The 13,579-nt window shown below is 33.5% G+C and overlaps 2 protein-coding genes across 2 annotated transcripts in view; both read right to left on the reverse strand.

Moving 5' to 3' along the window:
• Positions 1-8,122, reverse strand: part of LOC134699496 (uncharacterized) — a 29,437-nt gene extending 21,315 nt beyond the window's left edge. The window contains exons 1-4 of the mRNA XM_063561100.1: positions 8,034-8,122; positions 6,181-6,256; positions 3,438-3,680; positions 2,562-3,047 (exon numbers count right to left, since the gene is read on the reverse strand). Coding sequence (XP_063417170.1) covers positions 2,562-3,047; positions 3,438-3,680; positions 6,181-6,256; positions 8,034-8,105 — 877 coding nt within the window. The 5' untranslated portion in view covers positions 8,106-8,122. The remainder of the gene's footprint in view (positions 1-2,561; positions 3,048-3,437; positions 3,681-6,180; positions 6,257-8,033) is intronic.
• LOC134699495 (uncharacterized) overlaps positions 1-13,579 on the reverse strand; it is a 427,645-nt gene that overhangs the window by 310,505 nt on the left and 103,561 nt on the right. The window lies entirely within an intron of this gene.

The raw sequence follows: 13,579 nt of genomic DNA on the forward strand, positions 1-13,579 counted from the left end.
GTATTTGTGATGTGTTTGTACATCTTTAACTTTAATGAAAATTCTTGCTGCTTACAATTATCTCTATCTATAATGAACTTGTCCGTGTAGTTTCAGTGGAAAATGTTAGTAAAAATTTACAAATTTTATGAAAATTGCTAACAATTGTTTATAAAGGACAATAACTTCTTAGGGGGTCAAATGAACATTTTGGTCATTTTGACTTATTTTTATGTCTTAAATTGCTGTACATTATTGCTGTTTACAGTTTATCTCTATCTATAATAATATTCAAGATAATAACCCAAAACAACAGAATTTCCTTAAAATTACCAATTTAGGGACAGCACTCTAACAACGAGTTGTCCTATTCATCTTAAAATTTCAGGGCAGATAGATCTTGACCAGATAAACAATGTTACCCCTTGTCAGATTTGCTCTAAATGCTTTGGTTTTTGAGTAATAACCAAAAACTGCATTTAACCTCCATGTTCTATTTTTAGCCATGGCGGCCATCTTGGTTGGTTGTCCGGGTAAAAAAACGCAAGTTTTAAACAAGATACATCAATGATGATTGTGGCTATGTTTGGATTAATTTGGCCCGGTAGTTTCAGAGGAGAAGATTTTTGTAAAAGATCATGGATATTTACCAAAAATGGTTAAAAATTGACTATAAAGGGCAATTACTCCTAAAGGGGTCATCTGACCATTTTGATCATGTTGACTTTTTTGTAAATCTTACTTAGCTGAACATAATAGCTGTTTACAGTTTATCTCCATCTATAATAAAATTCAAGATAATAGCCAAAAACAGTAAAATTTCCTTAAAATAACCAATTTAGGGGCAGCAACCCAACAACAGGTTGTCTGCTTCATCTGAAAATTTCACGGCAGATAGATCTTGACCTGATAAACAATTTTACCGCATGTCAGATTTGCTCAAAATGCTTTGGTTTTTGAGTTATAAGACAAAAACTGCATTTAACCCCTATGTTCTATTTTTAGCCATGGCGGCCATCTTGGATGGTTGGCCCGGTCAAAAACCCACAAACTTTAAACTAGATACATCAATGATGATTGTGGCCAAGTTTGGATTAATTTGGCCCGGTAGTTTCAGAGAAGAAGATTTTTTGTAAAAGATCATGGATATTTACCAAAAATGGTTAAAAATTGACTATAAAGGGCAATAACTCCTAAAGGGGTCAATTGACCATTTTGGTCATGTTGACTTATTTGTAAATCTTACTTTGCTGAACATTATTGCTGTTTACAGATTATATCCATCTATAATAATATTCAAGATAATAACCAAAAACAGTAAAATTTTCTTAAAATTACCAATTTAGGGGCAGCAACCCAACAATGGGTTGTCTGATTCATCTGAAAATTTCAGGGCAGATAGATTTTGACCTGATAAACAATGTTATCCTATGTCAGATTTGCTCTAAATGCTTTGGTTTTTGAGTTATAAGCCAAAAACTGCATTTTACCCCTATGTTCTATTTTTAGCCATGGCGGCCATCTTGGTTGGTTGTCCGGGTAAAAAACACAAGTTTTAAACAAGATACATCAATGATGATTGTGGCTATGTTTGGATTAATTTGGCCCGGTAGTTTCAGAGGAGAAGATTTTTTGTAAAAGTTAACGCCGGACGCCGGACGACAGACGACAGACGACAGACGACAGACGACAGACGACGACGGACGCCAAGGTATGAGCTAAAAATGCTTGTTTTGGGCCCCTTTTGGGCCCCTAATTCCTAACTGGTTAGGACCATCATCCCCAAAATCAATCCCAATCTTTCTTTTGTAGTATTGAACCTTCTGGAAAAATTTCATGAAGATCTATTCACTTAAACTAAAGTTATTATCCTGAAACCAATGTGTCCTCGGACGACGACGTAGTCAACGCAGACGACAACATCATACCATTATACGATCCCAAAAATTTTTTGGGGTCGTATAAAAAGTTCTTTTACAAAAATGTATGCTTATTTTGAAGGCAGATTGTGAGCGTAAATGAATGGTGACCCCATTTTTTTTTAGATTTTTCTAGTAAGTATAAAATGAAGTTCATTTATAGAAAAATATAGCGAAATCCTATATTAAGCAAATAAATTGATTTAGACCGACGAGCCCCCTTAAACAGTTTTAATCCATTTAATTTGTAATTTATCACTGATGTTATATTTTTTTTTTTATTATTGAATTGATCAAAATACCTTTATCTTCTTTCAATAAAACATGTGTTAATTTGCAATGTTTAACGCTAGTCAACACAATTTCAATTGATAATTTTTCGTTGAATTCTTAAATTCATGGTTCGCTATGACCCCACGAAAGCCACAAAAATTGGTAAATCACGAATAAGAATGAATCCACATGTACAGTACCTCATATCAATGCTGCAAAATGCGAAACAGATTGAGGTTAATATTGTAGTTGGTGACAAGCTAAACGTGACAATGTAAATAAATTACGTAAACATTTAGGTGTGCTTAAATATTTAGAAAAGATATCACCTTGCTGTTATAAAAATGTATCCTGTTTGCATTATCTGTGTGTAATTAACATGCATATTACCTGCTGGAGTTGGCGTCATGTGCTGCCCTGGAAAACACATCACATCAGGGACCTGTTCATGCAAATCTTTGCTCCCATCAAATACTACAAGAAACAATGCCCGGAACGTCATGAAGGTCTGGTGTGTTGTTAGATAAACATATTGTCCACCGAAATCCCAGAAGATAAGACGCCCAACTTTCATCTTATACTTCCCACTTTTGAGGACTTTTTCCATTTTCCTTCTTATTTCCTCTTTAGTCATTCTTGTTCTCATTTTCTTTCCCATCTGTTTTACCGTGAGAGGCACATTGGAGGATTTCTCAGGTGGTAGAGATTGTGCTGCTGCCGACTTTTCTGAGAGCATAGAGGACAGTGTGGCTTTGGCATAACCAGTTGGACTTGTATCTGAAGCCTGATTGAACTTTTCAGTGAGTTCATTCTCCTCTTCTTTGAGAGAGTTCATTAACACTTTGTTGTACACAACATCCAGGGCGTTATAAGAGTCTGAAATTAAATTTAATACATCAGGCAAATCAATTCCAAAACAGCTACAGGCTGTCAAAACCAAGTGAAGAATAGAAAAAAAATCATAATTAAGATCAAAATTCAATCTTATCAAGTGTAACATTCACATAATGCTATTAATGTATTTTAAAGAGAGTCATGTTTTAACTGATGGATTGATGACATTATTGATTATCGAAAATAAATGTCAAATTATTCCATAATTTTAACATTAAAATTCAATTTGAATTAACTTGGTGCCTGAATAGAACTCACAAAACATATGGCTACAATGTGATGTGATTAAAATCAGTGCTATAGCATGTCTGCTGATAGTGAGGTCCACAAAACAGCATGTGGTAAGATGTTTCTACTTGTGTAGTTTCTCACCTGGATCAATTAGAATCCACTCTTTCGTCTCAATGTCCAGGCCACAGCGACCTTCTACGAGAGAAATGCCGTCAGTCGGCTGTCGACCATCTAGTACAATATCACCAGCTAACAGCTTCACAAGAGTAGACTTCCCAACGGAAAACTGGCCGGTTACCATGCATCTCATATCAAATGATTCATAGCTGCCCTTGCCTAATAAACGATTTAACATGGCAGACTGTTGCCCTTTTCCGATGGGATCTGAAAAAAAAAAAGTTTGAAAGTTTAAATTTCATCATGTTTGTGAAAAAAATGAATGCATACACACACTCAAAGACAATTTCTCCACTTTTTGTCTCTGACACTGGATAATGTTTCAATAAATTTATCTTAAATAATACTATTAGACAAGGATAAATATGTTTCTTATGATGCCGGAGATGTGTTATATACAGCAATGACTTGTGACATATTTCCTATAAAGTCACAGTGGTCTTTAAATAACCTTAATTAGAAGTTTGCTGCCAGCGCTCTCTCTGTCATTAAAACAATAAATGAGTTAATCAGACCACAGATGAATTATTACGTTGTGATTGGTTAAACGCCGTCACGTGTTGACCCCCTATGAGACCGTATGGGGTTAGTAAGTTTCATATGGGGTACATGACGCGTTAATGGCGACGTCATCTCTTAATGTTGTTGTTTTTCATTGTTTATTTTTCATCAAAACGCCGCAGAAAAAGTCAAGCGTCCGATAAATTCGTTATACGGTTAACTACTGACCCCCTACGGATTCATAGAGGGTGACTAAAATTCATAGGGGACTCGGCCTCCGGCCTCACCCCCTATGGATTTTACTAACCCTCTATGGATCCGTATGGGGTCAGTAGCGAACCATATAACTTATAATGTTAATGTTTTGATCTGTCAGAGTGTTGATATGTCAATGTGTTGATTTATCAGTCTATAAGTGTTTTGATATGTCCATGTGTTGATGTATACGTTTGTTAATGTGTTGATATGTCAGTCTGTTAATGCCTTGATGTTTGAATCTGTTAATGTGTTGATATGTCAGTGTGTTAATGCCTTGATGTTTGAATCTGTTAATGTGTTGATATGTCAGTGTTAATGCCTTGATGTTTGAATCCGTTAATGTGTTGATCTGTCAGTGTGTTGATATGTCATTGTGTTAATGTAAAAGTATTTTAATATGTTGATGTTAGTGTGCCAATGTACTATTGTGTAGATCTGTCATAGTGTCGATATTTCAATGCATTGAGTTTTGAGTCTGTTAATGTATAGATCTGTTAATGTATAGATCTGTTAATGTATATATCTGTTAATGTATATATCTGTTAATGTGTCATTATTTCAATGTATAGATATGTTAATGTGTCATTATTTCAATGGATAGATCTGTTAATGTATAGATCTGTTAATGTGTCATTATTTCAATGAATAGATCTGTTAATGTGTCATTATTTCAATGTATAGATCTGTTAATGTGTCATTCTTTCAATGTATAGATCTGTTAATGTATAGATCTGTTAATGTGTCAATATTTCAATGTATAGATCTGTTAATGTGTCATTATTTCAATGTATAGATCTGTTAATGTATAGATCTGTTAATGTATAGATCTGTTAATGTATAGATCTGTTAATGTGTCATTATTTCAATGTATAGATCTGTTAATGTGTCAATATTTCAATGTATAGATCTGTTAATGTATATATCTGTTAATGTATAGATCTGTTAATGTATAGATCTGTCAATGTATATATCTGTTAATGTGTCATTATTTCAATGTATAGATATGTTAATGTGTCATTCTTTCAATGTATAGATCTGTTAATGTATAGATCTGTTAATGTGTCAATATTTCAATGTATAGATCTGTTAATGTGTCATTATTTCAATGTATAGATCTGTTAATGTGTCATTATTTCAATGTATAGATCTGTTAATGTGTCAATATTTCAATGTATAGATCTGTTAATGTATAGATCTGTTAATGTATATATCTGTTAATGTATAGATCTGTTAATGTATAGATCTGTCAATGTATATATCTGTTAATGTGTCATTATTTCAATGTATAGATATGTTAATGTGTCATTCTTTCAATGTATAGATCTGTTAATGTATAGATCTGTTAATGTGTCATTATTTCAATGTATAGATCTGTTAATGTGTCATTATTTCAATGTATAGATCTGTTAATGTATAGATCTGTTAATGTGTCATTATTTCAATGAATAGATCTGTTAATGTGTCATTATTTCAATGTATAGATCTGTTAATGTGTCATTCTTTCAATGTATAGATCTGTTAATGTATAGATCTGTTAATGTGTCAATATTTCAATGTGTTTATGTATGTGTCAATTGATTAATATTTCCATTTCATAAATCAGAAGAGAATGAGAGAAGTTTATGTTAAAGTTAATATGATCTGTAATTATTCAATCTTCATCAATAGCCTACTTTACTTTTCCTATTAATGTTTTTTTTTTTTTTTTTTAACATTATACAGGTTATATGCAGATATCAAGGTTTCCATATATTAGAAATAAGTAACTACACATCATTCATGTCATTCCAGCAAGTATATATAATAATTAACATAGACAATTGCCTTGTGTGATGAACCAGTAGGAATGATAGTACCGCCATTGTTAGCAGACATCAAGGTCTCCGTAATTAGAAACAAGTAATTATCATTTCAGCCAGTATCTGAATAAATAATATTAGATGATTACCTCCAACTACTGGTGCTGCAGCTTCCTGTGATTGGTTGTCAGGAGTCAATTCTGGGGATGTCTTTGACATGGCAGTCTTAAAAAGAAAAACAGGTAATAAAGTAGTAGAGTGACCTTTCATTGTTAATTTCTGGGTCATTTGGTCTCTTGTGAAGAGTTGTCTCATTGCCAATCGATACCACATCTTATATCTATCCTAAAGTCCTATTTTTGCCACTGACAATAAAGATTGTAAGAACAATTTCAAACTTGCCCATAATTTGCACATAATGTTTGGAAATGCACAAGATCAAGAAATACACACGTCAGACAAATTATTCTGACAACCAGTCTGTATGGAGAAAGAGGGAATAAAAGACCACAGACATGGTTGTGTTACGGCGATTGGGATCATCAATCTGAATAACTAAAATAAGGGACAACAAATAAAATTTTACTAAAATTTTGTAATATTCTTTCTTTTTCAAATAATTTAAGTTTATGTTTGTTTATTTATTTTGATTTCTTTCAGAAGCAGCTATTGCCAAGTTAAAAACAGTAGTTTTATCAACCATAATCATAATGGAGAAAATACATAATTTCTTAAAGTATGTGTTACTATATTTGTTTTTATTTCCCCCATTGTTTAATTGCAAAAGAAAGGACAAATTCTGGTGTTAGGCTGTTTTCAGATTTTTGTGATACCATGTTTATTTCTTTAAAGGTGTCAGATCACTAATTCGAAATCCCTGTCAGAGCCTGTCTATTCCAACAATTTTTTCAACATTTACAGCTTTATAATATTTTTAACTTCATAGAAAGTAGGTGTTAGTATACTGAATCGTACATGTATAATCTTTCTACCTGCCAATTATAATTCATGTTTAATGTCTTGTAGTAAAATACCAATGACCGAAGGTAACTACTAAACAAAGCCCCTGGTTTTTCTGGAAATCTTAAATAAATAAAGTATGGAGCGCATTAATCCTCAATTTTTAATGCAAACTCATTGGCAAGTAACTTATGTCTAAAAATGGTTTAAATATATTTCTCTTTCACAAAAAAATTTCATTTCTGCAAATTTGTTGGTTTAGTTTAAGTAAACAATGACATCAAAAGCACTTTTTTTTTAAGGGAAGGACTACTTTAGTATATAACTTTACATTCTAAATTGGAGTGAATGAATTAGTGGTCTGACATCTTTACCACATGTTTAATCGCCACAGTAATTGTTTTTCCTTATAAGCCATATCACATGTGAGTAAAATTTACTGCACACTGCCTATTTAATGATGATGTGATTTATTTGTTTTTGTATGTAATGTAAAAAATATGTGCAGGAGAGTTATAACGTTACTGAGTTTACTCATTTCATAGAGGTTTTATCTATGTAGGTGGCTTTGTCTACCCGCTACATACTGAAAGCTTTAAAATCTATACACAGGTTGATAGCATACTAAACATTTTGTTAAGATGTGCTTTTTGTTTTAGTATATGATTATTACATATTTGCATAAACATGTAAATCAACTTTTCCACACAGAGATACACATTATGTATACATAAAAGGAGATGATGTGATGTATATACCTAGGAGATAGTCAGCTGATGACACAAAAAATAAGAGACATCCAACAGATGAGACACTGATTTCAAACATTTGTCTTTTGCATATGCCAACATCTATATTAGGCAACAAGCTTGGAATTGTCAACTTACCGGGTACATTGTTAACTGACAACAAATACTACAATGACATTGAAAACAACAGGCAACCGTTTTATTGTAACTTCAATGTACCAAGTCTGTTGTGTCACTAACAATCTGTCAACATATTTGTAAATATCTCTTATAAACTGAGATAGAATATTTACCTTTAGGAAGTCCATCACTTCTTTCTTCTTCCTTTTTATCTCTTCAGAGTCATTGCTTCTAATTGTTACCATATCATAAGGAGTCTGACCCTGAAATACAATCAAAAACTCTTTTATCAATCATACAAATATACATCTTCTTTAAATAATAGGCAATTGTTGTACTAAATTTACCTATACAATACTTGACATAAAACCAGTCAACCTATCTTTACCATAGGACATGGAGTTGAAACCAAAATTTTTAACCTTGACTTTTAACCTAGAAAGTTGTACATACATTATGACACATTCTCTGGTGTTGGTTAATATACATGTCAAGTATAAACTTTGAAATCATAACAGTTCTCAAGATATAGAGCAAACACAATTTTGACCGTAGGACATGGGGTTGTAAACTGAAATCAAAGTTTTTGACCTTTACCTTTACCTAGGAAGTTGTACATACATTATGACACACCCTCTGGTGTTGGTTAATATACATGTCAAGTAAAAAGTATGAAACTATAACGGTTCGCTTGATATATAGTGGACACAATTTGTTACTGACAGACGGATGGACAGACAGACTGATAACTATAGGGTGACCCGTCACTAGGTGGGGCCCTTATTACTGTACATATAGTATGAAAATTAATACATTAAAACCATACATACTGAAATAATAAAGTTATATTTATTATAATTCAACCACCTGGTTTACATTGTTAAATTTTGCCTGTCTCATTAACTTATCATGAGGGTATTATTATTCTAGTAAGTGCTTTATTGACAACTGCTATGACACATGAGTAAAAGGCTGACAAATGTTACTGCAGAAAATCATTCTTGGTCTTTTGTGTTCGATTCACATAAACAACGAGAGCATACTTATTCTAGTACGTGCTTTATTGACAACCACTATGACACATGAGTAACAGGTTGACATATGTTACTGTGGAATGTCATTATATGTGTTTTCCACTTAGCGATGAAAGATATGCTGGTAGTGTATGATTGGTGGAACGTATGTTTGTAATGTATAATTGGTGGAAGATGTGTTGGAAGTGTATGATTTGTGGAAGGTATGTTAGTAGTGTATGATTGGTGGAAGGTATGCTGGTAGTGTTTGATTGGTGGAAAGTGTGTTGGTAGTGTATGATTGGCGGAAGGTATGTTGGTAGTGTATGATTGGTGGAAGGTATGTTGGTAGTGTATGATTGGTGGAAGGTATGCTGGTAGTGTATGATTGGTGGAAGGTATGTTGGTAGTGTATGATTGGTAGAAGGTATGTTAGTAGTGTATGATTGGTGGAAGGTATGTTGGAAGTGTATTATTGGTGGAAGGGTTGTTGGTAGTGTATGATTGGTGGAGGGTATGTTTGCAATTTATGATTGGTGAAGGTATGATGGTAGTGTATGATTGATGGAAGGTATGTTAGTAGTGTATGATTGGTGGAAGGTGTGTTGGTAGTGTATGATTGGTGGAAGGTATGTTGGTAGTATATTATTGGTGGAAGGTTTGTTTGTAATGTACGATTGGTGGAAGGTATGTTGGTAGTGTATGATAGGTGGAAGGTATGTTGGTAGTGTATGATTGGTGGAAGGTACGTTGGTAGTGTAATATTGGTGGAAGGTGTGTTGCTAGTGTATGATTGATGTAAGGTATGTTAGTAGTGTATGATTGTTGGAAGGTGTGTTGGTAGTGTATGATTGATGGAAGGTATGTCTGTAATGTATGATTGGTGGAAGATGTGTTGGTAGTGTTTGATTGTTGGAAGGTATGTTGGTAGTGTATGATTGGTGGAAAGTGTGTTGGTAGTGTATGGCTGGTGGAATGTATGTTGGTAGTGTATGATTGTTGGAAGTTATGTTGGTAGTGTATGATTGGTGGAAGGTGTGTTGGTAGTATATGATTGATGGAAGGTATGTCAGTAGTGTATGATTGGTGGAAGGTGTGTTTGTAGTGTATGATTGGTGGAAGGTATGTTAGTAGTGTGTGATTGGTGGAATGTGCGTTGGTAGTGTATGATTGGTGGAAGGTGTGTTGGTAGTATATGATTGATGGAAGGTATGTTAGTAGTGTATGATTGGTGGAAGGTGCGTTGGTAGTGTATGGCTGGTGGAAGTTATGTTGGTAGTGTATGATTGTTGGAAGTTATGTTGGTAGTGTATGATTGGTGGAAGGTGTGTTGGTAGTATATGATTGATGGAAGGTATGTTAGTAGTGTATGATTGGTGGAATGTGTGTTTGTAGTGTATGATTGGTGGAAGGTATGTTAGTAGTGTATGATTGGTGGAATGTGTGTTTGTAGTGTATGATTGGTGGAAGGTATGTTAGTAGTGTATGATTGGTGGAAGGTGTGTTTGTAGTGTATGATTGGTGGAAGGTATGTTAGTAGTGTATGATTGGTGGAATGTGTGTTGGTAGTGTATGATTGGTGGAAGGTTTGTTGGTAGTATATGATTGATGGAAGGTATGTTAGTAGTGTATGATTGGTGGAATGTGTGTTGGTAGTGTATGATTGGTGGAAGGTATGTTGGTAGTATATGATTGGTGGAAGGTATGTTAGTAGTGTATGATTGGTGGAATGTGTGTTGGTAGTGTATGATTGGTGGAAGGTTTGTTGGTAGTATATGATTGATGGAAGGTATGTTAGTAGTGTATGATTGGTGGAAGGTGTGTTGGTAGTGTATGATTGGTGGAAGGTATGTTAGTAGTGTATGATTGGTGGAATGTGTGTTGGTAGTGTATGATTGGTTGGAGGTGTGTTGGTAGTGTATGATTGGTGGAAGGTGTGTTGGTAGTGTATGGCTGGTGGAAGGTATGTTGGTAGTGTATGACTGGTGGAAGGTGTGTTGGTAGTGTATAATTGGTGGAATGTGTGTTTGTAGTGTATGATTGGTGGAAGGTATGTTAGTAGTGTATGATTGGTGGAAGGTATGTTGGTAGTGTATGATTGGTGGAAGGTGTGTTTGTAGTGTATGATTGATTGAAGGCATGTTAGTAGTGTATGATTGGTTGAAGGTATGTTGGTAGTGTATGATTGGTGGAAGGTGTGTTTGTAGTGTATGATTGATTGAAGGCATGTTAGTAGTGTATGATTGGTTGAAGGTTTGTTGGTAGTGTATGATTGGTGGAAGGCATGTTGGTAGTGTATGATTGGTGGAAGGTATGTTGGTAGTGTATGATTGGTGGAATGTGTGTTGGTAGTGTATGATTGGTGGAAGTTGTGTTTGTAATGTATGATTGGTGGAATGTGTGTTGGTAGTGTATGATTGGTGGAAGGTGTGTTTGTAGTGTATGATTGGTGGAAGGTATGTTAGTAGTTTATGATTGGTGGAATGTGTGTTGGTAGTGTATGATTGGTGGAAGGTTTGTAGGTAGTATATGATTGATGGAAGGTATGTTGTAGTGTATGATTGGTGGAAGGTATGTTGGTAATGTATGATTGGTGGAATGTGTGTTGCAAGTGTATGATTGGTGGAAGGTATGTTGGTAGTGTATGATTAGTGGAAGGTTTGTTTGTAATGTATGATTGATGGAAGGTATGTTGGCAGTGAATGATTGGTGGAAGGTGTGTTGCAAGTGTCTGATTGGTGGAAAGGTATGTTGGTAGTGTTTGATTGGTGGAAGGTATGTTGGTAGTATATGATTGGTGGAAGGTATGCTGGTAGTGTATGATTGGTGGAAGGTATGTTGGCAGTGTTTGATTGGTGGAAGGTATGTTGGAAGTGTATGATTGCGTGAAGGTATGTTAGCAGTGAATGATTGGTGGAAGGCGTGTTGCAAGTGTCTGATTAATGGAAAGGTATGTTGGTAGTGGTAGCCAAAAAAAGACACAAATCAATAATAAAATGTAACAAGATTTATTATGTATATACACAAGTTTACAATTTGATTGTTTATCATTCAGTTACCTTGATTTGATTGGTAATATTTGTGTTGACATTGTTTGAATTGTGATTTATCAGTTTTATGACTTATGTTAATAATTGTTGATCCCTTCACCATGTTAAATCCTTGGTTCACATCATATCAAGTGAATTTTTGTTTTATATATATGAATTTAGAATGTAGACATTTATTGTTAATACAGATAGTAATTAAAAAACAATCATTTTTAAGAAAACTGTGTTCATTGATGAAGTGTATTTATAAAAAGGTTAGTCCCTCCATGGAAACGTGAAGCACCAGACTGAATCTTCATATTTAGTTTAACTGTTTATTATACAGGTATTTCATCATAAAGTTGTACTTTATTATTTATGATCGTACTGCATCTGTTTACCCTATTGTATTTATATTGTAATTCTACTTTGTCTTTTGACTGGTATTTAGTTTTTAGAGAATAAAGTATCTATCTTATAAGATTGAAACTGAATGTTACCTTTTTTGTTTTCACCCAAGGGCTGCATCCTTGATCTATCAACCATTTTGTTACATCAGTCTGTCCATACGGAGCAGCAAGATGTAAAGCTGTTTGTCCATCCTATAACAATATAAAAATATAAACATGTTAATGGTGTGTGATAATAAATCAAGAGAGGAGTCAAACAATTTATCAAAATGTAAGAAATATAACATTGGGTAGGATAATAAACAATTATACTTGTGTGTAAACTGATAAATGGTTGATTAAGATATAAACTAAATATATATTTTCTGATTCAGTTCTACAAAACAGGAAAAAATAATAGCAAACCCCATTTAATATAAGTCTAACAAGTATTTGTTGTCCATTTTACATGTTTGATTAACAACATGATTTTATGTTGATTCAGTAATATAATCAAAGTTGAAAAAAAATAAAAATTTCAAGAAACATTGAAACGAGTTATATTTTCTGATTCAGTGCGAAGAGACAAGAAAAATGAGACCCCACTTTATATAATTCTGTCAAGTATTAGGTCTCCATTTAACCCGTCTGATTAACAATGATTCAGTAGAAAGATCATCTGATTAACAATGATTCAGTAGAAAGATCAAAGTTGAAAAAAAAAAACTTTTTTCAAGAAACATAGAAACAAGTTATATTTTCTGATTCAGTACGAAGAGACAAGAAAAATAACACCCCACTTTATATAATTCTGTCAAGTATTTGTTAATTTTAAAAGATGTTTGACATTCTAATATGACGTGCTTCTTTCGCTTTGTAAACAACACTGTGATAAAATTCTCGATATATCTATACTTAGCGCAGACTCCGTGATGTACATAATAATGGCTGTTACAATATACTTCCCACGTAAATCCACATGTATTGAAACCTATTTGCAAACCCTTTGTCGATTTAATTTTTTTAAAAATTGCAATTCAGAAAAGACAAAATCACTTTTATTCTTATTCGGATGCATAATAAAAGAGAAACCAACAAAATAAAAATAAAATAAAATTCCGCGAAAGTCTATTAATGTTTTTGGCGCATTTAAGTCATTTCAAAACATGACGTCATACAAATGAAAACTCTAGAGTTGAACGTTTTCTGTTACGTTAACTATTGACATGTCGTTTACTATTGTATTAAAATTGATTATCAAGGTAGGTTATGTTTGATTTTCTATTCT

The sequence above is a fragment of the Mytilus trossulus genome, unplaced genomic scaffold (genome assembly GCF_036588685.1).
Source record: "Mytilus trossulus isolate FHL-02 unplaced genomic scaffold, PNRI_Mtr1.1.1.hap1 h1tg000070l__unscaffolded, whole genome shotgun sequence".
In the NCBI taxonomy this organism is placed as follows: Eukaryota; Metazoa; Mollusca; class Bivalvia; order Mytilida; family Mytilidae; genus Mytilus; species Mytilus trossulus.